The following is a 22254-nucleotide window of genomic DNA, read 5'->3' on the forward strand; positions in this document are numbered from 1 at the left end:
TCGTCTCGTCGCCTTCGCCGCGCGCGCGTCGCCGCCGCCGCCGCCGTCGTCCTCGTCGTCGTCGCGCGGCGCGTCGTCCTCGAACGACAGCAGCGCGCGCGCGCTCGACGCTTTCTTTCGCGCGCGCGGCGTCGTCGTCGCCGGCGTCGCGTCGTCGCCGTCGCGCGTCGCGTCGCCGTCGCGCGTTCGATTCGCCGACGACGATTTCGTCGCGCGACGACGGAACGCCATCGCGACGCGCGCGCGCGACGACGGCGCGAAAACGACGGAATCGGCGTCGCGCGTCGCGTCGCGAGAGCGCGTCGCGCGCGCGCGTGTGGCGCGTTCATGAATGAATCGATGCGTCGATGGCGCGCGCGCGTTCGACGAAACGGCGTCGCCGCACACCGACGCGCGCGCGCGGCGTCGCGCGCATGGAGCGCTCGAGCGCGCCGTCGCGCGCCGTCGCGTCGACGCGCGCGCGCTCGCGCGCGTCGAGCGCGTCGAGCGACGTCGACGCGTCGCGCGCGGTGTCGAACGCGCTCGCGCGTTTGAAAACGCTCGCGACGACGACGACGGCGCGGGAATCGCGCGCGCGCGGCGCGGACGTCGCGCGCGCGATCGTGGACGCGTTCGAGGCGCTGGCGCGCGCGGAGGCGCGCGGAGGACGACGGGCGGAGGGAGACGCGGTGGAGGCGGCGCGACGCGCGGCGCTCGGACGCGCGGCGGACGACGACGAGGGGAGGGAATCGGACGGCGAAAGCGAGCGCGACGCGCGCGCGGTGGACGCGCTGTATGGATTGCGGCGGGCGGTGCACGCGGAGGGGTGTTCGGGGGACGTGCGGGTGAATTGCGCGCGCGTGGTGGAGGCGTTCGCGCGCGAGCCGGCGTCGACGACGACGGAGGCTCGGTGGCGCGCGCTCGTGGATTGCGTGCCGAACACGCCGAGGTCGGGACGCGAGATCGTGGCGATGGCGTCGCCGAACGCGCGCGTGGGCGTCGGATCGCGGGATTGGGCGTTGAGCGTCGGCGCGGCGTTGGCGACGGCGGCTCGATGGAACGACGTCGCGGCGACGGAATTGTTTGAACTCATCGACGATAAGATTCAGGGAGGCGCGGGCGAGCGCGTGGTTGGGTTGACGCTGCTTCACGCCGCGCTCGCCGTCGATGGTTTAGTCGCGAGCGATGATTTAGTCGTCGCCGTGCACAAGGCGTTGACGGCGGTGAGCGGCGCGCCGGTGGAGAATGGATTCGCGTGCGCGAGCGTCGGCATGCGTTGCGTGTGCGCGGCGGCGAGGAACCTTTCCATGGGCGACGTCAGGACGTTACGAAGCGCGTGGCTCGAGCCGAGACTGCGTGCTCAAGGATTTACCTGGCACAGCGCGCAAAGCGACGAGTCGCGCGCGACGCTTTCGCTCATTGAATATTTAAAAATCCCGCGAGACGAGCGGCTCGGCGCGACGGCGATGTCGGCGTTTTTGATAGCTGATTTGGATCTCGTCGGTTACGTCGACGCCGAGGAGTTCAAACGCAAAGTCGTGCACGGGTCGGTCGATCTGGATAGTCCGGCGTTTCGCGCGCTCGCGGCGAGCGAACGCGCCGTCGGACGAACCGTCGCGGCGGCAATCATCGCCACGCAAATGAATCTCATTCACACGCTTTACGTCGCACCTGGTCAAGAAGATGACGCGGACGAGTTACGGATGAAAGTAGCTACTGAGGGTGGAAGGATTCTGTGCGGTAAAGCTCTCGATTTACTTCGACTGGAGCGCGCGAATACGGCGAGTTTGACAGAGAACGCGCAGATGAAGGTTGAGGAGCTGACCACGGATGCTCAACCGAGCACGTTCTTCGGGGTTTTGAGCTACGCACTGACGACGAACGTGATCGATATCGATGAAAATGAGCGCGCAAAGCTCGTTTCGTGGTGCTGCGACAAATTGAGTGAAAAATTCGTCACCGCGACGGATGCTTCGATGCGCGCGATGATCACCTCTGGCTGCTTGAGCGCTCTCTTACGCCTCGCCGAGACATCGGAGAACGCAGCGATGGCGGACGCATGTATGCAGTGCGTTTCGGTGCTCATCGATCTGATATTGGTACCTAGCACACTGTACGACTTTGTCGAAATCATAGCCTTCAAAACACCGTCGTTGGATTTACTCGGCGTTGAGAGCAAGTCAGAGGACGACAAACGAGCGACTTACGTGGTGGCGGCGCTGAATTGGTCGGTGTCTCGTATTCGAGCCTCATCGACGGTTGCACAAGCCGACAAATCACTCAACTTATTCAGAAGATTATTTGTCTTGCTCCCGGAAACGGAGCACACGACTTGGTTGGAATATTTCACTGACGCGTACGCGAGCGCCGCGTTGTGGGCGGGCTGCGTCGAAAAAGAAGTCGCGGTGGATACTGACCGCGTGCTCGCAGATGACGCGGCGCGCAAGTGTGTAGAGTCGTTCGAAGCTGATATCTCACGCGAGACATCGAAAAAGACGCCAGAGTGGTTGGGAAATCTTCAAACGCGCGCGAGATGGTTGAATGAAGCGTTTGCTGCGCTCGGCGAAGACGCCTACCTTAGAGCACACTTCACCGCAGACCTCGCCGCAATCGTGTCAAAGTCTGTGGATGTCGGACTCCAAGGTTCGACCGACCCGAAAGTCAATGCATCGTACTGGCCATATGAAAGCAAGCGTCCACTCATCGTCCCTCGCGCGCCGCTGGGACCGGGTGGTATTTTGGCGACGTCGGCTGCGACGTTTGATCTCATCGCCAAGCAGCTTGAATCGCAATTTCTCGCGATCGAGACGAGTTTGCAGAAATCACTGATGGAACACACTGGTCTAATTCACATGATGACCACGGTAACATCAGCCGTCGCCGCCGCTGGCGTCGCCATCAAGACACCGGGCGGCGCGAGCGCGGGGCGCGTCGCCGCCGCCGCCGCGCGAGCGCTCGTCCTAGTGGCGCAATCCATCACGCATCTGCACGTCACTGTTAACTGCAGTGAGATGCAATTGAGAAACGAAGAACGGGAGCTCCTGTTGCTCACCAAACAGTTACTCGAAGCGTCCAACGTTATGGAGCAAAGGAAGACGCTTGAAGCCGCGCCGGGGGTGCATCGCCGTCGCTACGCCGCGGCCCGCGCGGCGTTGGCTCGCGCCCTCAGTCTCACCGATGCCTCCTCCGAAGACATCAAATTCGAGCTCAACAAAATTCGCAAGCGTCGACACTCAAAGCGCTGGACGGAAAAGCACCAGCGTCCACCGACCGCGCCGCGTCCCGCCTCCGCCGTCAACTTCACCGCTCGCGAAGCCGAGCCCGACGACTTCGTCGACGAGGACGGCGTCTCCATACTCGAAGCCTTCGAGCCGAGCACGGACGAGGAATCCGACAGCGGCGATAACGACGACGACGCCTTCGTCGTGCGCGGGATGCAGGACTTCGACGAACCATAGCTTAAATTGTATTATACGCCCGCGCGTCCCGACCGACGCCCCTCCGCCTCGCCTCACAACCGCCCATGCCCTTCACCTCCCCGCCCCTCCAGCGCGCCTTCGCCGCCGTCGTGTACGTCAGCGAGGGTCGTCGCACCGCCGTCCTCGACGTCATCGAGCGCGTCGCGCGCGAGGCGACCGCGCCTCGTCGTCCCGTCGCGCTGGTGAACGTCTTCAGGGACGCCGAGTACAACAGGACTGGGTTCACCCTCGCCGGCCGCGACGTCGATGACGTCCGACGAGCCGCGCTCGACGTCGCCCAGGTGTCTCTGCGCGAGGTGGACATGCGCGCGCACGACGCCACGCACCCGAGAGTGGGCGTGGTGGACCACGTGAGTTGTCACGCGTTGGCGGGCGAACGCGCCGGCGCGGCGAAACTCGCGAAATCCATCGGTGAAGGCTTGGGAACGCTGGGCGTGCCGGTAAAATTATACGGAGACGCGGCGAGCGATGGGATCGGGCTGGATGAGATTCGGCGACGGAGTGGGTACTTTAGCGGCGCCGCGGGCGGGCGGTGGACGGGGGAGTTCGCCGTCGAGCGCGGGTTCGCGTTCGATTACGGCCCGAGCGACGTGCCCGAGCGCGAGGGGTTCGGCATGGTGGGCGCGGTGCCTTGGGTGTGTAACTATAACGTCCCTCTGGCGTTCACGTTCGCGGATGAGGGTTTGGATGCGGAGACGAGGATGACGCGCGCGATGGCGTTTGGACGCGCCGTGGCCAAGCGCGTATCGGCGCGCGGCGGCGGTCTACCCTCGGTGCAATCCATGGCGTTGCCACACGGCGGAAAAGTCGAGGTGGCGTGTAATTTATTAGACGTCGACGCGTCGTCCACGGCGGACGTGCAGCGCGCGACGGCGGCGGCGGTGGCGGAGACGGACGCGCTCAAAATTCTAGGCGCCGGCGCGTCGGCGATGGTGGAAGACGGTTACGTCACCAATCAAACCCCAGAGAGCATCATCCGCGCCATCGATGCGATCGACGCGCGTTAGTTCGCCCCGCGTTCGCTTTAATGCATTCATCTCATTCGCGCGACGCTTCGGCGCGTTCCATCGGCGCGCGCGTCTCGGACGCCTCGACTCGTCCTCACACCTCGACGCGCCGGTCGACATGCCCGACGCCGAATTGGACGATCGCGACTGCCTCACGCGCTTCGCCGCGCACCACCGCGACGTGTTCAACAAGGAGATTTTGTCCAAGATGAAGACGCCGCGTCGCGCGTGCCCGTGCGGGCGCGCGAACGAAGTGCCCAGTTGCAGAATTCACTACGCCGTTTTGCGGTGCGTGAACCGCACGTTCAGGAAGTTGCTGCCGCCGTACGAGGAGGTGATGGCGAAGAAGAACGAACTGCTCGTGTGGGATCGCGTCACGGGTAGACCAGGGGTTTCGAAAAGCGAATTACAACGTTACGTCTGCATGCACGCCGCGCCGAAATTGATGGAAAAGACGATTCGCGCGCGCGACGAGGCGGGCGACAGGCTGTGGTGGGCGGTGAAAGAAACACTCGATGATATGGCCGCAGGTCGAGATAACCCTAAGTATGAGTGCGAGGTGTGCGGGAAGTTCGTATGCGTCTTCTGTGGCGCGGCTTGTGCGTGTCCAGAATGCAACGACGTGCGAACGTGCCGAGAATGTGCCGAGACGTATGAAAACTTTACGTTCTGCAAGTCTTGCAAAATCGCGTACTGCAACGATGGCGATGAGTACGACGATGAAAGTAATTGTGACAAAGACATAGTATACTGCTCAGAATGCGATAGATTCCGTTGCTCGGACGATTGTCAGAACGACCTGATGTTCTGCGAAATATGTTCCGACGCGGACCCATTTTGCTTGGACTGCACATGGCGCCATCATGTCAATTGTGACGGGTGCGGTGGACATCTCATGTGTGAAGGACACAACGAGGTCGATGAATATCTAACATACGTGGGCGACGACGACGATCAACCAGAAGGGTACTGGTATCTGTGCGATAGTTGTCTGAATCCACGCCCGTGGAAGCCGCCGATCGAGAAACCTCCACGAAAGGCGCCGATCAAGAAACCGAGAAGCCCAAGCGTTTCGCCTCGCATGTCGTTCTCAAGCTGCACGGACGACATCGACTGAAGGTGAATATGGAACTATCATCACGATTCAACGACGTAGCATTACAATTTTCATTGAAAGCATTCGACTAACTCGCAACCGAGGATTTGCCACCCGAGCGACTCTCGAATCCTACGCAACCGCTTACTCTGCTCGCCCAAATCGCTCACGGGCGTCATGAAAGGATAGACATACTTCACATCCATCGCGAACGAGCGATACAACACCAACGGCCCATTGCCTTCGTCGCCACTCCAGTTTCTATCGCTCACCGGCTCGTTCTTCACCCAAAATTCGACGACGTCGTCGCCGAGTTTGCCCGGCACGGAAAATCCAACGAACGAGCCCTCCGCCCGATCCTCTCGCATAATTAATTTAGAGTTCTCCACCGATTCCAACGTCGCGTCCACGAGCGCGTTCGCGGCGTCCTTCGCGTCGCGAAACGTATTCGGCGCCGTCCAAGGCGACGCGTACTTGTCGCTCTCGCGCGACGACGTGCTCACGCAGTTGTGTTCGCGCGGACAGCCACGCACGCGCCCCGGAGGCTGTAAACCGAGCTCAAGCTCGCCCTCGGGCTCCATGATCGTGCGCGCGTTCGTTTGCGCGCGCGCTGTGGGCGCGAACGCCGTCGCGACGAGCGCAGCGCTGGAAAACAAGATGGATCTTCTGTCGCGACGTGCGAGCGTCGATGGCGTCGACGCCGACGATGTGACCGGCGATGTGACGGACGACGAAGCGCGCGTCGAGTTTTGTATCGCGCGTAGTGCGCGGTCGCATCCGGGGACGGTCGCGAGTTGGGCGCGCATGGCGAGTGTCGCTGTGAGGGGTGGCGGCGAATTTGTTTCTTACACTGTACAGTACACTGTTTCATCGCTTCATTCGTTGTCGCGGGGATCCACGAGCTCGTACGATGCGTCCGCCTCTTCGTTGAGCATGCGATCGATTTCATCGAGACGCTCGGCGAGCGTTTCGTCTCCATCTTCGTCGCCCATCGGCGCCGACGGTTTTCCATCGAAATCGCATCCAGTATACGAGTCATTCAACCGGCAGTAATCGATGAGACTCCTCCAGTGCACGTCGTGGCTCAAGATGTGAGGATTACCCACGATGATCAAGAGTGACATTGCGCGCGTCACGGCAACGTTGAATCGCTTTGGATTCGCCATGAAACCGAGGCGATGGCGAGCGTCAAACTTCAAATGGGCAGTGTCGCTGCGAACGGTTGATAAGATGACTACGCTAAACTCTTGTCCTTGCAAGAGTTCAGTCGAACCCACGGTGACTCCAGAAATCTTTTTCGCTTCGAGGTGTTTCATCATCTTCAGTTTTTGCTTGTGATACGGTGTACAGATGGCGATGTCTTTGGCTGTCAAACCCGTGTTCTTTCGGTCCAAAATTTTCGTGATCCACGAGCTCACTCGAAGTATCTCGTCGGGATTAAACCAAGATGGCGAATTCGCCTCTCGGAGTTCTTCGCCCATGACACCGTCGAAAACGACTGGAAACGATGGATTCGGAAGCTCTTCCCATCCCTTGAAAATGTTCGTCCGCATGGGATCGGCGCAACATTCCAGCCTGTCAAAGTAGAATAACTTCGACGGAATTTCGATGATGCACGCGTGCGAGCGATAATTTTTCGTGAGCATGCACACTTTACTTGGCTCAAACGTACCGTCCGCGCGAACGCTATACGGAGTCTCAGTGTACGGCGCCGGAGGTAAGCACAGACGCTCGAGCATACTGACTTCCAAAGCTCTCGATTCCTTGGCTTGCACCAGCGGTCCCAGCTGTCGGGCGTCGCCGGCCAGAACCAGACGCCCTTTTTTTGGCTCTAATACGCTGACGATGGCGGTGAGAAGTTCGGGCTCCGATGCATGACCTGCTTCATCGATGATGACATTTTCAAAGCGACGCTCCGGCGATAAAATGAACACTTTCCTCGCTTTCCCTTTTCCGTACTCACCAGAGTCTCGAAACGTCCGCGTGAGTCTCTGCGCCGTAATCGGTGTCATGGCAACCACTCGAGCTCGCATGAATCTCTCAACAGTCGGCGGACAAAAAACGTTTGCAGTACTATCGTAGTTTGAGACGTCTAAGAGCTTCGATGGCACCTGATCGGGCATTCGAGAGAAATTGTAGACGCGATACGCTTCGCTCTTTGGAACGCCACCGTGCTCGATGACGCGTGAGATGAACAAGTCACACGCCGCGTTACTTGGAGCCATCAACAAGACTCTTCCGCCAGTTTTATACATCTGCGCCGCTATCTCCACGACAGTAGTCGTCTTACCAGTACCAGGAGGTCCAAAAATGATGAATGGAGATTGTGAACGCGGCGCCATCGCGTTCGCAACTGCGAGCTTTTGTTCCTCGTTTAAGCGCCGATTCAACATTTTCAGATCTGATCTGCCAGTCGCGTCTACGTCGAGATCGTCGCCAAACTTTGGAAGCAAAAATGACTCATACGACGAAGATTTCAGAGAGTCTTTAATCGCGCCATGCATGAGTTCTATCGCGGTGCGCGACACTTCAAACGACACGTCAGCCTTGACCCCATTGATGTATGCTTTCGTGAAACCAGGATGGAATCGGCACACGATGTGCTCAGCTTCCACGAATTCAACTTTCCCTCGAAATGAGCTTTTAGCCGTGGACAAATCGACGATGATCGAGTCGCCACGAAGCACCGATGGACGAGCTTCAGCGAGGCCTGGGACGAAAAGTCTATACATGGCTTTGGAATTGGTCTGCGAGAGCGCGACGTTGTGCATATCGTACAATCTCACGTTTTTGGTCGCCTGCACTTCTTCCATCATGAGCAGCTGACGAAAGAACTGAGCGTAATTCGTCTTCGAGAGATACTTTTGTCCGGTTTCTAGCATTTCAGTAACAGAAGATGCCTGTGGTTCCTCGCCGTCGAGCGCTTTCCGAATGTCAGCCATGGGAACGGAAAGCGGAGCCGGCCAGAAGAACTTTGTCTTCGCGTTTAAAACCTCTTTCGAAGGGCCTGGATCGACGACTTTCTTCGACCCCTTCACCAAACTCGAATTTTTCTGCTGTTTCGGATACGCGAACGCGCTCGTCGGCCCGAGCGCGATTCGTTCCGCGCTCTCCTGCGCGCTTTCCCTCGCTCGAAGACGCAGCACGAGCACCGAGAGCGTAATCTCGCCCGACTCGACGTCGTCTTGATACGTTCGATACGAGAAGACGAGTGAAACGTCGTGCACCCCCGCCTTCAAATCCTTCGCCCAATCATCTCTCAAACACACGGCGTTCTCCACCTCCAGCATTCCTCCCTCCTTCACCTCTCCCTCGAACGTTTTCAGCGTCGGCTCCTCCAACACGCGATCGCCCAAATCGTCTCGGGCGAGCCCGAACGCGCCGAACAAAACCGTCACCTTCTCCCCCGCATCGATCGGCAATTTCAGCACCACCGACGCGCTTTTCAAATCCGACGCCGACGAGATCTTTCGCGGCACCAGCGTCTCCTTCGGCGTCGCCTCCGCGCCCGCCTCCGCGCTTCGTCGAAACGTCGCCGCTCGATGTTTCGCGCCGCGCTCGTGCTCCTCTCGTCCGCACGCCGGCACGTCCACGTCGCACACGTCGCATCGATACGCCCCTAACAGCGCGTCTCGCGCGTCTCTCGCGTTCGAGCGGTGCGCCCTCGTGCGCTCGTGCTCGAACCGCGCGCGCGCGGGCATCGACGCATCGCACGCGACGCATCGCCAGGTCAACGAGTCGCGCGTCCGCAGCTTGGCGCGATGCCGCGCGCCGCGCTCGTGCGTCGGCATCAAGCGCGCGGGAACGTCGCAATCGCACACTTCGCATCGCGTCGGCGCGCGCGCGCCGTCGACGGGCATGACGCGCGCGCGCGGCGCGATGTGACGAGTCTCGGAGATCGACGCGACGAGGGGTGCCATGTTTTTTTGACGCGACGGGACTGGACGCGTCGACGCGACGAGGGGTGCCGTGGTTTTTCGACGACGCGACGGGACTGGACGCGCGCGTCGAGACGAGCGCGGGAGAGAAGAGAAAATTGCGTCGATCACACGAAGGAAGCGCGCGCGCGCCGGGTGCTCGAGACGCGAGCGAAGCGACGCGCGCTCAACCGAGGGCGGTTAAACCGCTGGTGCCGAGCGTCTCGAGCTTTTCGAACGCTTTTCGAACGATGGTAGATTTCCCGGTACGAGCCAGACCCTTGACGTAAAACACGACGTCCCAACCGTCATGATTAAGAAAACGCGAGTAGATTTTCAACGGTCACACGGCGCGTCTTGACAATCGCCAACAACTCAACTGAAGCGATGGACACCAAAAGGAAGAAAAACGCGGCGTTACCACCCGCTTGAGACAAAACTTGAAGCGGAGGTAGCTTGTACTTCCGTGTACACGAGTATGGGAAATTTTCTTTAGTCCAGGCACACATTCGATCGCGACCGATTTCATCAAAAATTGTGCGGAACGTGTTCAAGACGAGCGCGTCATTTCGATCCATCACTGCCGTATAGCTCACCGCGATGCCGCCCGCTTTATATTCATCTGTTGTGAGTATCAAGGAGCCATGTACTGTTCCGCTGATGTGGTTGGTAAAATTGGTTTGCTGATTTTGAAAAAAGGTGTCGAAAGTAGCGTTCACCGTGCCCATCATATTTGCGTAGTACTTGTATGAAGGACCAAATCTGCCCCACGGACGGAGGTAAGCCGATGGCTGCCGCCCATAATCCGCGTCACTATAGCTCAATATCCCTTGGCCAGGTCCAAATGAAGGCGTGGACTGCTCAAGCTCGCTTAAACCCGAGTTCGTCAGCGATGGTTCTTCGATTTTGGCTAAACATTCATCGTATGTCCAATTCTTGCCATACCAGATAGCGTCCTTCAATGGACGACACGTGAAACCTTCCTTTTCGAGGACATTTTCTACCACCGTTTCCGTAAACTCCTGAGTCGCGTAAAACTGCAGGAGCAACGCAAATACAATCAAAGAGGCTGCCCCGAGAACAAAGCACACTAAAAGTGTGCGTATAGGTGACATGACGAGGTCCAGATCGGTCACTCGGAACCACTTGTCCTCCATCGGTAAACGTGCCTTCCAGCCCAGAGGATTGCTCGCGGGGAGGCGCTTGATTATGATGGCCACTATCCACATGAGGCTTGCGGCGATGAACTGAGCGTTACCATATGAGAGAGAGAGGCGCGTGAGTGTATCGGGCGGGCCTGACTTTTTGCACTCGTACGGCGAGTTTTCCTTCGTGAAAAGGCACACCTCGTCGCCTGCGACATCCATCATGGCTTTCCACACCTCGACTGCATCCGCCTTGAGTGCGTCTGTCCATGAGTTGGAAGGTGCATTGATTAGAATACGAGTCGACTGGGGTTTTCCTCCAACGAGAAACGAAGCCGGATCTTCCCAGTGATCGAGATCGGTCGTCGCGCTGTATTGAGTCAGCGTAGCGTTTGGGCGTTCTTTGCCCCAAAACGCTTGCGATGAAACGCCTTCTTTGGATGCATTAAACGGAACATATTTCGCTTTGATTGGGACCGGATTCGGCATGTTCAATGGATCGCCCTGCCAGGATTCGAAATTAATATTATCCACCGTGATGTCCTGTAAAGCAGCCTTGCAGTCGTCGAACGTATATCGCACACCGTAACCGAGGTTGTCTGTCGTCAACGGCGTGCAGTTGTATCCAGGCATTGCCCAAGAACCTGTGATTTGAATATCGGTGATGTACTGCGAAGTCGACGAAAAGTACTGGTAAAACCATGCAAACGTTCCTACACCGACGGCACAGATGGTAAGCGAAAAGAAACCAACGACCAGCGTGTTCGACACGAATTCGAGCGGCTCCTCGTCGTAAAATTCGGGAGGAAAAGATAACTTTTCAATCCAGGTTTTCTCATTGGTAGCCTTTGGAGCTTTGCGGAAAAAGCCTATGAAGGTGGGTAAAGTAGCAAGGAACACGGTGATCACGAGCCCAGCATTATTATTCGACAGACCAATCATTTCTAAAGCAGTCATTCTTTTCGACTTCAAACACTTGTACGGCAAGTTGTGCTTGGTGAATTCGCACACGTCGCCTCCATTGACGTATTCAATCGTCTTGCTGAACAACTGCAAGAAATGAGCCGCGCTGGTGTTAAAAGTCTCGCAATCGCCGACGATTCCATTGGTGCTGCCACCTCCGGAACGCCTGATTTGGCCCGCGTTGCACGTCGCGCCAGACGGGTTTGGGTACTGCCTGCAGTCGCCGTTGTTTACAACTTGATTGATGTATGTTTCAATTTCTGGCGTACGTGATTCCGGAAGCTTTGGCCAAATACCTCGATGGGCTTGAACACTACCGAACGGATTGTAATACACCGAATTCTTCACCGAGCAGTTATAGGGTATAGTGCCCCCGTTACTATAGTCAGTACGTGTCAGGTAACCTCCAGCGGCGATAGCCTCTGCATTGGCGATATCAAAGCCAATTGCACTCTCTGTCAATGGCACTATCTTCGTTAAACACTCTTCGTACGTATAGTTTAACCCGTAAAATTCATCCGGGCTCAACGGCGCGCAGTCGTAGCCAGCGATCGCCGTGGAGTCGCTGATGATCGTATCCGTCACCCAGCGCGCTTCGTCCGCGTAGTAAAACAACGACCCGATGAATGCCAAGGTAGCGAGCGTGTGCATCGTCACCGCCCCGCCGTAGGCCATCCACACTGGTCCTTTGAATTCGAGATACCGCTCGCGCGCCCAATAAATTTCAGGTACTGGAAGTCTTCGTATGAATCGCTCGACGGAGCCCCTCGCCTTGCGCGCGCGCTGCTTGATCGACGAGGGCGCCGGGGCCGATGCCGACGCGTGCGTCATGATGAACGACGGGCTTCCGCGCGCGGGCAATTTTGCGATGACCGTGCTCTCCGATCTGACGTGTCGACGTAATTACCCTAACGACTCCTCACTCGGTCCCCCCTAATTGAATGCGAATGGAGAGGAAGTGACTAACATATAATGTGGTTTTTAGAGGTATCATATCAGTATCGAGCCCTGGCTCAAGGGCACGCTGGACTGAGTTACCGTGCGCAATGATACATTAATTGCATTACTAGGGATTTCGAAAATAATGTATGAGGGTAAAATAGTGAATTTAATTAACCTAGAGACGTCTTGTCGCGCCGGCGCGCGCCACTTCGCGCCGCGCGCGCGTCCGGGCGGCGCGGAGTCAACCGATGTTTCCGTGTATCGTGATATCCGACCGTTTAAGTTTGAATTCCACGCGTGGGTGTTGACGGAAGACGACCGTTGGAGCTCGATGGGCACGTTAACTTTTGGGCCAGATTCTGTCGCGACGGGAGAAGAGAAGAGTGCGTCGATCACACGAAGGAAGCGCGCGCGCGACGCGCGCTCAACCGAGGGCGGTTAAACCGCTGGTGCCGAGCGTCTCGAGCTTTTCGAACGCGGCGGCGAAGTCTTCGAAGAAAACCTTCTGACTCTTGGCGTAGACGTCGACGTACTTCTTGAAGTCGGCGTCTTCGATGAGCGCGATGTCGCTCGGAAGCATCATCAAGTTGCCGCTCGGGTCTTTGTATTGGAACTTTTTGGCGTCCGGATTCGGCTCCCACTTCAAGCCTTTGAGGAGGACGAAGTAGGAGTTGTTGAACAGCAACGGCGTCCCGCTCCACGGTCCGACGTAACCGGACGCGTCGGCGTGACAACGACCGAGGGCGTGGGCGCCGCTCAACGCGACGATTTCTCGATCGTCGAAACCCATGCGGTAGAAGACGTCGCGCAAGCCTTGCCTCGTCTTCGGTCCAGGGCCGTCGCCCTTGTCGGCGTCGGGCAAGCGCCCGTCGGGGGTGACCGCCTCGGGATCCATCTCGTCGACGCGACCGTACGAAAACTTCAACTTCGGCCCGCCCATCTCTTCGATCGCCACGACGCCGACGAACGCGATGAGATCGGCCCACGATACGTCCGGGTGCCGCTTCTTGATCGGCTCGAGCTTCGCGATCGCCTTATCCAGTCCCGCGTTCCCGCCGTGCGCGAGTTCCTCTTTAAACCGAATCGTCCCGCCGCCGCTCCCACCAGTCTTGCCCATCCGGTCGTACGTCCCGGACGAGTGCCACGCGAGTCGCACGAGCGTCGGCCCGAAGTCCGCGTCGGCGCGCGTCAGCTCGACCGCGTCCCGTCGAACCGACGCGAAGCGTTCCTCCGCCGTCGCCGCGCGCGCGGGCGCGACGTCGAACGCCGCGAAGAGCGCCGGCGCGAGCGCGATCGACGCGAGCGCGCGTCGTCGCGGCGTCGATGAATCGGATGGCGATTCGTCCGAAACGACGTTTCGGACGACCGTCGCGCGCGGACGCGGACGCGTCGCCGCGCGCGTCGCGCGAGCGCGCGTCGAAGCCGACCCGATCGCCGCGCCGAGCTTCGCGCGCGCCGTCGTCGTCGTCGTCGTCGTCGTCGTCGCGCGCATGATTAAAACGTGCGAAAAAGTGCGGTTGTGTCGTAACCGTCCGCCGAATTCCGCAGAATGTCGCGCACCGCGCGCGCGCCATCGACGCGCGTCGCGCGCGTCCCGACGACGAGAGCGTCGACATCGCGCGCGCGCGCGTCGGCGATGCGCGACGTCGCGGGCGTGTACGCCGTCAGTGACGTGCACGTCGATCACGAGAAAAACGCCGCGTGGGTGCGCGCACTTCGACGTCGCGATGACGTGGACGTCGCGTGCGTGTGCGGAGACGTGAGCGACGATTTAGACGCGCTCGAGGAGACGCTCGAGGGATTCAAGCGCGCGGCGTTCGCGGAGGTGTTTTATACGTTCGGAAACCACGAGCTGTGGTTGGGCGAAGCCGACGAGACGCGCGGGACGAAGGATTCCAAGGCGAAGATCGAAGAAGTGTTCGCGATGTGCGCGAGAATAGGGGTGCGGACGTCGCCGATGAAGGTTTGCGATGGGCTTTGGATCGCACCGGTGCACTCGTACCATCATAAGGCGTTCGACACCGAGCCCGAGGTCGCAGAAGCGGTGCCGCCGGTGGAGCGCGTCATGAACGATTTTCGGTTCTCGAAGTGGCCCGATGGGATGGACGATCGCGATTCCGACGACGTCGCGCGATATTGCGATTCACTGAACGATGGCGCGGCGTGGGAGACGTTCTTGCGATCGATCGAGCGGGGCGATAGGGTCGTTAGCTTCTCCCACTTTCTTCCTCGACTCGAGCTGTTGCCGGAGAAACGCATGCTTTTTTATCCGAAACTCGCGCAAGCGAGCGGTTCGGTTCATCTGCGCAAACGCGTGGAAGAAATTAAGTCACGCATTAACGATGGTGATATGACGCACGTGTTTGGGCACACGCATTTCGGTTGGAATACGCAAATCGACGGAGTCAGATACGTCCAGGCGTCGTTGGCGACACCGAAGGAGTGGCAAAAACGCCCGCGTAGTTTAATCATAGGCAACTGGACGAACGCACAACCCGAACCTATGTGCGTATACACGAAAGCGCGTTCGCTGGGGGTCGTCGACGACGCGAAGGCGATGTGGAGCGAGTATTACGCGAAGAATCGTAGAACGCCGGAAGACGTCGAATTGGCGCCGCACGCGCGCGAGTTCGTTCAAAGGCGCTGGGGCGATCGTCGATTAGAGTCGAACGGCGCTGATGCGCCGTTACCAGGCGCGACGGGTCGGGTCAAGTAGTTTAGCATATAGCATATAGCGTTGGATGATATTTATACGTGATGTCGGTCTCGAAAATGAACAAGACGTGAAATAATGGGCGGTGGTTGGTGCTTTGGAGGGATTTTACGCTACGACGCGCGCCTCGCCGCCTAACAATCGTCGATGGTTGAGAACGATGTGTAGGAAATACCCAGCGAGCACGAGATTGAGCGCAGTACACAGCGTTTGCACGCTGCGCGTCTTAAACGTCATCACAAACATCCAAAACGCGGGAATCGACGCCGCGAGCTTCTTGTCGAGCGTGTGCACGGTGTCCATGTCGTGAAAATACAGCAACATCACCCCAAGCAGCGCGGTCGTCAAGTACACGCCCCCACTTCCCGTTTCTTCCTTGCCTTTTGAAAACTTTCCCTGTGCAAAATTCGCCGCCCGTTCGCGCTTGAGCTCGTCGCGAGTCGCGTTCAACTGCTCCCTCAACCGTTCCCGAATCTGTTCCTCTTCCTTTAATTTCGCGCACGCCGCGATGAATTTCTCTCGTTCGATCTCCGACATCTTTCGAAACGCCTCAATCTTCTCGCTCGACGACCGCGAATACTCGCGAAATATCTCGCCGTCGTCTTTGATTTCCGCCGCGCACGCCGCCGCCAGGCTCGGCTTCAACGCCAGCGCGTACAACCCGCGCAACAGCGCCCGCACGTCCGTGCCGCGAGACATCGTCAATTCGCGCAGCATCGCGCTCGCGAGCTGCATCGGCAGCGCCGCGAACGCCGCCGCGTGCGCGACGACGCCGAGCGGAAGGACGAACAATGCCAGCGTAATCGTTGTGCTCAGCTCTTTCGCGCGTCCGAGCGCGCGCGTCGCCGCGTCCGTCATCGTTCGAGCGCGCTCGATTCGTGCGATCGGTGTCCTTCGTCCTTCGCGCGCGTCTCGGCGCCCGTTCGCGGCGCGCGACGCGCGTCGGGCGTCGACGCGCGTCGACGAGTAGCGCGACGGTTCAACGAGATCTGCATTCCCACGCGCGCGGGCGTCGCGGACGAGCGACGATGGCGCGCGATGACGCGGGGCGGCGCAAAAGCGAGTCCACGTCCGATCGCGCGGGCGCGCTGGACGTCGGCGCGCGCGTGTGGGCGAAGGCGTCGTTCGATGAAAAACGACGGCTCGGGGAAATCGTCGACGTGCGTCGCGAGGACGGCGTCGCGGTGGCGTATTACGTGCACTATAGCGAGTTGAATAAACGCCTGGACGCGTGGGTGCCAGTGGAGGACGTGGAGACGCGTAAGGAGGGCGAGGGCGAGGGTAAGGGCGAGGGCGGCGACGGTCGAGGCGGCGACGGCGACGGCGGCGGCGCGGGGAGCGCCGACGACGCGCTTGGGGCGCACGGTAGAGTGAACGGGAAGCAGCCGAAGACGTTGACGCGGAATTCTAAGCGGAGATATAATGAGATACACAACGTGGACGCGCCGGTGGAGGATTTGCCGCCCATGGATCAAATGTTTGAGCGCATGCACGAGGAGAAAACAAAGGTGAAGAACGTGCACTCGATCGAGCTCGGGCGGCACGAGATGGACACGTGGTATTATTCTCCGTATCCGGATGACTTCGGAAAGTGTTCCAAGCTGTACTTGTGTCAGTATTGTTTCAAGTATATGCGAAAGGCGAAGACGTGCGTGCGGCACAAGGCGGAGTGCGAGATGAAGCATCCGCCGGGAAAGCGGGTTTATCGACATCCACAGGGCGAGGGCGAACCGTTGTTGAGCTTTTGGGAAATCGATGGCGCGCACTTCAAAATGTACTGCCAGAATTTGTGTTTGATGGCGAAACTATTCTTGGACCATAAGACGCTGTACTTTGATGTCGAACCGTTTATGTTTTACGTGCTCACTGAGTCAATGGATGGAGACGAAACGCACGATATCGTGGGTTACTTTAGCAAAGAAAAGGTTTCAGTGGACGATTACAACTTGGCGTGTATTTTGACGCTGCCGGCGTATCAACGCAAGGGATATGGCTCATTCTTAATATCGATGAGCTACGAGCTGAGTCGACGCCAAGGCGTGTACGGCACCCCCGAACGGCCGCTGTCTGATCTCGGACAAGTGAGTTATAGAAGCTATTGGAGTCGAGTCGTTTTGGACGTGCTCCACAAGCACAGAGGAAACCTCAGCGTGAAGGATCTGAGCTCGATGTTGATGTTTCGCGAGGCAGACATTGTCAGCGCGTTGCAGTCGCTCAATCTGGTCAAATACTGGAAAGGCCAGCACATCATCTCTTCTTCGCCAAAAATTGTGGAAGAACACTTGAGTAGTTTTGAAAAGAAATCCGCTATAGCGGGTACGAGGCTCGAATTCAACCCGGAGTACTTGAATTGGACGGCGCCGCCGATGTAGCTTTTAAAAACAATACCGTGAAATGTGAGTTACAAAGACGAAATGCATTAATACAGAAAGAATTATTTTAGAATACTGCCAGACGCCAGACAAAGCACCGAGTGGTGTGCAGTGGGAACGAGAAGACATCTACGATGAAATCTCGACCCGTCCCTGTCGTTGCAAGCGCCGAATGGCGCCATTTGAGACCACTGATCGAACGGCTTTGGTCGCCGACGCGGCGACCGCGGGAAGTGTGAGTGAGGATGGAGACACTCGAAGTCCGATTTTCAACGGCGACGAGTCCTCAACCGACTTCGCGCGCGTCAACTTGGCACCTCTCGGCATTGGTAGTTTCCATCTCGTGCGTAAAAGTTGCGCCTCGACGCCTTTGGCGATACTTTTTGTGACGCTATTTTGTGCATCGAGAGCTAACGACAGCGCCGACCTCCCGGTCTCCACGAGAAATCCTCCGAACGAAAGCACTTCGCGAACGATGGGGACGTTTTCGGAAGTTCCCGCCACGACGCCCGATCCCCACGTCACGAATCGTTTAGCCGGAACAAATGGCATGAAGCGAGTGCCCATGCCGAACATGAGCGTCGCGCTGGCGAATCGCCCCGCCTTGTTCCAATTTTCTACGTTCTCGACGTCCGTCAAAGCCTTGGTTAACCACAGGTGATGCTCCCAAATTCGTCCCTTATTCTCCTCTAGTCTCTTCATGATGCCGTGCTTCACAAACTTACTGCTCACCGCGGTTTCTCGCGTCAAGTAGTAGCACAAGTCGTTGAGGTAATGCCGGCAATCGTTCACGTGTAACTCGTACACCATGTCGCGAGCGTCGTTGAAACCGCGAATATCGTCGAGCGACAAGTGTGTCGTCCCCACGAGATATGCTCCATCGGGTAACGAACGCACTTTGTGATCTCTAATCTCCCCCTGTACGCACGACGACTTCCTTCGCGCTCTGTGCCTGCCCACGCGACCTCTCGTCATCGCGTACACCGTTTCCCGCGCGCCTTGTTCGCTCGATCTCAGCGTCTTCCCGCCCGCCAGCGCCAACCAACGATCGTGCACGTCTCCACCCACCGGTCCGAAATCAAACTGTCGCATCTCACCCGTTTTCAAATCTCTGTACACCAGCATGAAGTGCGCCACGCCCGCTGTCAACAGCGCCTCTCTCGCGCCTCGCGGCAACGCCGAGAATATCCCCTTCCCCCACTCTTGAAACGGTCGACTCACGCAGTACACCTCCGCCTCCTTCGTCCCCGAGCGTTCGCGCGCTTCGAGTTCGTCATCGATCGCCTTATCTTTCTCGCTCGCGAATCCCAACCGCCGCGCCGTCGGTCGTCGTCGGTCGTCGCTCTTTCCCGAGAGACCCGCGCTCGTCGCGACTTTCCCTCGCCTCGCGCCGGGGAACAGCGGTTCGCGCGTCTCGCGCGTCGGCGACGCGTGCGTCATGATCGTCGCCTTCCCCGCGCCGGTTTCGCGCGCGGTCGCTCGCGCGTCGTCTCGCGCGCGCGCGCAAGATGCGTTGCGTCGGCTCGATCGATCGCTTTCTGCGTCCAGGTCAACGCGCGTCGCGCCTCGGCGTCGCGGTCTTCGCCGCGCGCGCGCGCGGTCTTCGCCGCGCGCGGTCTTCGCCGCCGTCGCCTCGCCGCGCGTCCGTCGCCGCGCGTCGCGGTCTGCGACGCGCGCGTCGAAAGTTCTCGATGCGCCGCGACTCGTGGCTACGGTGCGATCTAAAATGATTATTGATACACTATTGATTCCTAAAGCACAACGTATCACGTCGCCGCGCGTTCGCGGCGGCGACGGTCGACGAGCGCGCGCGCGTCCTCGACGAGCGCGAAAGCGTCCGATGCGAATGCTTCCAACACCCGGTTCCGTCTGGCGGCTTCGTTCGCCTCTTCGGCGAGGGCGGCGCCTTCGGCCGCGTACTGTCTCAACAACCCGTCCGCGTCGTCGCAGCGCCGCCTCAACAGCGCCTCCTCCGTGATCCGCGACGCGTCCTCGCCGCCGACTGGCGTCTCTACGGATTCCTCGCGCGCGCGCGGGGCGACCGCGCGCTCGAGCGAGCGCAACGCGTCGTCGCGTTCGCGCTCCGCGACGCGCGCTCGCTCTCCGAGCCGTCTCGTCTCAGCCTCGAAAGCCGCTCGAATCCCCGCCGTCGCGTCGGTGTTCGACGTCGACGTCGACGTCGTCGCGCGTTCGACGCGCGCGCGCAGCTCATCGATCGTTCGCGCGTCCTCCTCCGACTTTCGCTCGACTTGCTCGAGTCTCGATTTCATCGCGCCTAATTCTGCAGTCGCCGTTTCCGCGTACGCCATCGCCGCCGCCGTCGCGCGTCGCAGCGCACCGCGCAGACGCGCTATTTCTTCGTCTTTATCGTCGTCGCCGCGCGCCATCGCGCCCGCCATCGCGCGTCGGTGTGCGGATAGAATTTTCGCGCCAAAAGCGTTGACATCTTCGCGGTGAACACGCGTCACATCGCGAACGAGATGCCGGGCGGTGCGGAGGACGCCGCGTGCGCCGCGACGCGCGTGCGCGGTGAACTTAACGCCTCGTGGCCGCGCGGAAGAACGCCCGCGAGCGGGTCGACGCCGCTCGTCGCGCTCGCGAAGAATATGTCCTCGGTGCTTCAACATTTTGAAGCGGTGAAGACGACGGATGCCGACGACGAGACGACGCAGGTGGCTTCGCTGCGCGCGTTTAGCGAGCGAGAGGTCGTGGTGGATGTGTACGATCGATCGGGCGGGGCGACGCGAGCGGTGCGTGAGAAGTTGGGCGCGGTGGGCGGGACGCGGGTGCGGGAAGCCAGAGACGCGAGCGGCGACGGCGACGTCGGGTTGGTCGTCGTCGACGGGCAGGAAGAAGAGAGTTTCGAAGCGATCGGCAAAATTTTGAAGCAGTCAGGCGTGGCGTCGACGCGAGTGATCGTGCTCGTGTATGGGGCGGCGGTGGGGACATTGGAGGAGGCGCGAGCGCGAGCGGCGCGAGAGACGCGAGCGCCGATTGAAAACGTCTTTGCGACGTTTGGGATTTTAGACGAGTCGACGAGCGAGCGGTTGGATTCGTTGTTGAAGAATCCTCCGCTAAGATCGACGTTGGAGACGTCCGCTGAAGTGAGAGTGTCTGTGCCAGAACCGGTGTCGGCGTTCGCCTTGGACGACGAAGACGAAGACGAAGACGAAGGTTTGACTTCGATCGCGTTGTCGGACGCGAAGGTCGAGCGTGAAGAATGGGAAACGATCGTTCGTGAACACGCGGAGCGATGCTTCGAAGATGCCGTCGACGCCACTATGGAGCAGACGCGACAGTTTTGCTTGCGACGCGCGGAAAAGTTGGCTTTGCAGTACGAACCGCTGCGTAGTTCTTTATATCAACGGATTAGAGGCGAGCGTTCGAAGACAAAAATCGTGGAGCCGTCGATACAGGCTCGCGTGGCGCCGCCATCGCAATACGTCGAAGAAATGACGACGACACGTCCGTATAAATTGAATTCCGCGGCGTCGCAACCACTCGGTATCGATATGATCAAGCTTCAATCAGTGGCGATTTCTGGTGTCGAGCAAGGCGCCGTCGTTGCGTCGCAGGCGGCTGAAAAGGTTGGCTCGTTCCTCAACTGGATCGTAAGCGAGAATGAAGAGAGCGAGGACGAGCGTAGACGACGAGTTGAGCACGAGCGCGTCTGGCACGAAAGGCGCCAAAAGTTGTGGGATGCCGAGCGCGCGCAACGTGTGGAGACGCAAAACCGAGGCAAACACTCACCGACGGCGTCCTTCGTCGAAACGACGTCCAAGCTCGTAGACATCATAGACGGTTCGCTTGGCGGCGAATCTCAGCTCGATCAAGCCAACGCGAGGATTCGCGCGCTCGAGGCTGCCCTCGCGCGATACGACCCGTCGCACGAGCTGTTGCGCTAAACTAGTATTTGTATTTAACATCCGCCCGCTTTGCTACTACGTGTCGTCATCCATCAACGCCCGCACCGCCTTCAACTCGCTCAACAACACGCGAAACTTCTCCTCACTCATCTCCATATCCAAGCGTCCATCATCTACCGTATCCAACGTCAATCGCACCCCCAAGCTGTCTCCCGGCGCTCGATTCTCGTCATCGCCGTCGCTGCTTCCAAACGTCACTCCCCACCCTAAATCCCTCAGCCCATTCACTCGCACCGTGGCTCCGAGCGCGGCTCGCCGTAACCCATCTCTGTCTTTCCCATACGACTTACACATCGCCTCGGCGTGCTCTTTCGGCAATCCAAGCTGCTCGAGCTCCCGACCCAGCGTCGTTTCGTCGACGTCGAAGCGCGTGGCGTTCGCGATCGCGTATTCCAACGCTGCCACCACCGCTTCCGCGTCCTCGGGCGTGATGGCGTCGTCGACAACTTTGCGGAACTTGGAGTAATCGACCTGCACGCGCGGCGTCTCCGCGGGTGCCGTCGCGTCGTTGTCGTCGGTCGATTTCAATGTCCCGAACGGTTGCGCATTCGACGCCGCTGACGCGCGAACGGCGACCAAGTGCGAGCACAACAGGCGGACGCGCACGCTGGAAAGCTTGGAGACGGTGAAGATCTCGGCGAGGAACCAATCTGGGGCGTCGCGGTCGCCGAAGATTTTAAACTTCATCGCGCCGACGAATGCGGGCGAGCGACGC

General features: G+C 59.2%; 15 protein-coding genes across 15 annotated transcripts; 6 read left to right on the forward strand and 9 right to left on the reverse strand.

Moving 5' to 3' along the window:
• Positions 1-950: 950 nt before the first annotated feature.
• OSTLU_33440 (predicted protein) lies at positions 951-3437 on the forward strand (the record flags this gene model as incomplete). The annotated part of the gene is made up of 1 exon (XM_001419488.1): positions 951-3437. The coding sequence occupies one exon, from the start codon at positions 951-953 to the stop codon at positions 3435-3437; it is 2487 nt and encodes an 828-aa protein (XP_001419525.1).
• Positions 3438-3502: 65 nt separating this feature from the next.
• On the forward strand, positions 3503-4465 carry OSTLU_88189 (predicted protein; the record flags this gene model as incomplete). Its single annotated transcript, XM_001419489.1, has 1 exon — positions 3503-4465. One exon carries the CDS (start codon positions 3503-3505, stop codon positions 4463-4465), a length of 963 nt encoding a protein of 320 aa, XP_001419526.1.
• A 118-nt stretch (positions 4466-4583) lies between these two features.
• OSTLU_33442 (predicted protein) lies at positions 4584-5582 on the forward strand (the record flags this gene model as incomplete). The annotated part of the gene is made up of 1 exon (XM_001419490.1): positions 4584-5582. The coding sequence occupies one exon, from the start codon at positions 4584-4586 to the stop codon at positions 5580-5582; it is 999 nt and encodes a 332-aa protein (XP_001419527.1).
• A 50-nt stretch (positions 5583-5632) lies between these two features.
• On the reverse strand, positions 5633-6142 carry OSTLU_33443 (predicted protein; the record flags this gene model as incomplete). The annotated part of the gene is made up of 1 exon (XM_001419705.1): positions 5633-6142. The coding sequence occupies one exon, from the start codon at positions 6140-6142 to the stop codon at positions 5633-5635; it is 510 nt and encodes a 169-aa protein (XP_001419742.1).
• A 435-nt stretch (positions 6143-6577) lies between these two features.
• OSTLU_4992 (predicted protein) lies at positions 6578-7468 on the reverse strand (the record flags this gene model as incomplete). The annotated part of the gene is made up of 1 exon (XM_001419706.1): positions 6578-7468. A coding segment is annotated over one exon (891 nt), but the record flags the coding sequence as incomplete, so codon positions are not given.
• Positions 7469-8027: 559 nt separating this feature from the next.
• Positions 8028-9421, reverse strand: OSTLU_16728 (predicted protein; the record flags this gene model as incomplete). Its single annotated transcript, XM_001419707.1, has 1 exon — positions 8028-9421. A coding segment is annotated over one exon (1394 nt), but the record flags the coding sequence as incomplete, so codon positions are not given.
• A 371-nt stretch (positions 9422-9792) lies between these two features.
• OSTLU_16729 (predicted protein) lies at positions 9793-12417 on the reverse strand (the record flags this gene model as incomplete). Its single annotated transcript, XM_001419708.1, has 1 exon — positions 9793-12417. One exon carries the CDS (start codon positions 12415-12417, stop codon positions 9793-9795), a length of 2625 nt encoding a protein of 874 aa, XP_001419745.1.
• A 562-nt stretch (positions 12418-12979) lies between these two features.
• On the reverse strand, positions 12980-13708 carry OSTLU_4354 (predicted protein; the record flags this gene model as incomplete). The annotated part of the gene is made up of 1 exon (XM_001419709.1): positions 12980-13708. A coding segment is annotated over one exon (729 nt), but the record flags the coding sequence as incomplete, so codon positions are not given.
• A 456-nt stretch (positions 13709-14164) lies between these two features.
• On the forward strand, positions 14165-15244 carry OSTLU_33447 (predicted protein; the record flags this gene model as incomplete). Its single annotated transcript, XM_001419491.1, has 1 exon — positions 14165-15244. The coding sequence occupies one exon, from the start codon at positions 14165-14167 to the stop codon at positions 15242-15244; it is 1080 nt and encodes a 359-aa protein (XP_001419528.1).
• Positions 15245-15349: 105 nt separating this feature from the next.
• On the reverse strand, positions 15350-16099 carry OSTLU_33448 (predicted protein; the record flags this gene model as incomplete). The annotated part of the gene is made up of 1 exon (XM_001419710.1): positions 15350-16099. One exon carries the CDS (start codon positions 16097-16099, stop codon positions 15350-15352), a length of 750 nt encoding a protein of 249 aa, XP_001419747.1.
• Positions 16100-16269: 170 nt separating this feature from the next.
• HAM3502 (predicted protein) lies at positions 16270-17613 on the forward strand (the record flags this gene model as incomplete). The annotated part of the gene is made up of 2 exons (XM_001419492.1): positions 16270-16522; positions 16613-17613. The coding sequence occupies 2 exons, from the start codon at positions 16270-16272 to the stop codon at positions 17611-17613; spliced, it is 1254 nt and encodes a 417-aa protein (XP_001419529.1).
• A 129-nt stretch (positions 17614-17742) lies between these two features.
• Positions 17743-19053, reverse strand: OSTLU_93229 (predicted protein; the record flags this gene model as incomplete). Its single annotated transcript, XM_001419711.1, has 1 exon — positions 17743-19053. One exon carries the CDS (start codon positions 19051-19053, stop codon positions 17743-17745), a length of 1311 nt encoding a protein of 436 aa, XP_001419748.1.
• Positions 19054-19379: 326 nt separating this feature from the next.
• OSTLU_16734 (predicted protein) lies at positions 19380-19922 on the reverse strand (the record flags this gene model as incomplete). The annotated part of the gene is made up of 1 exon (XM_001419712.1): positions 19380-19922. The coding sequence occupies one exon, from the start codon at positions 19920-19922 to the stop codon at positions 19380-19382; it is 543 nt and encodes a 180-aa protein (XP_001419749.1).
• Positions 19923-20093: 171 nt separating this feature from the next.
• On the forward strand, positions 20094-21522 carry OSTLU_25031 (predicted protein; the record flags this gene model as incomplete). Its single annotated transcript, XM_001419493.1, has 1 exon — positions 20094-21522. One exon carries the CDS (start codon positions 20094-20096, stop codon positions 21516-21518), a length of 1425 nt encoding a protein of 474 aa, XP_001419530.1. The 3' UTR covers positions 21519-21522.
• Positions 21523-21554: 32 nt separating this feature from the next.
• On the reverse strand, positions 21555-22226 carry OSTLU_34665 (predicted protein; the record flags this gene model as incomplete). Its single annotated transcript, XM_001419713.1, has 1 exon — positions 21555-22226. One exon carries the CDS (start codon positions 22224-22226, stop codon positions 21555-21557), a length of 672 nt encoding a protein of 223 aa, XP_001419750.1.
• Positions 22227-22254: the final 28 nt, after the last annotated feature.

Source organism: Ostreococcus lucimarinus, chromosome 9 (genome assembly GCF_000092065.1).
Source record: "Ostreococcus lucimarinus CCE9901 chromosome 9, complete sequence".
Lineage (NCBI taxonomy): Eukaryota > Viridiplantae > Chlorophyta > Mamiellophyceae > Mamiellales > Bathycoccaceae > Ostreococcus > Ostreococcus sp. 'lucimarinus'.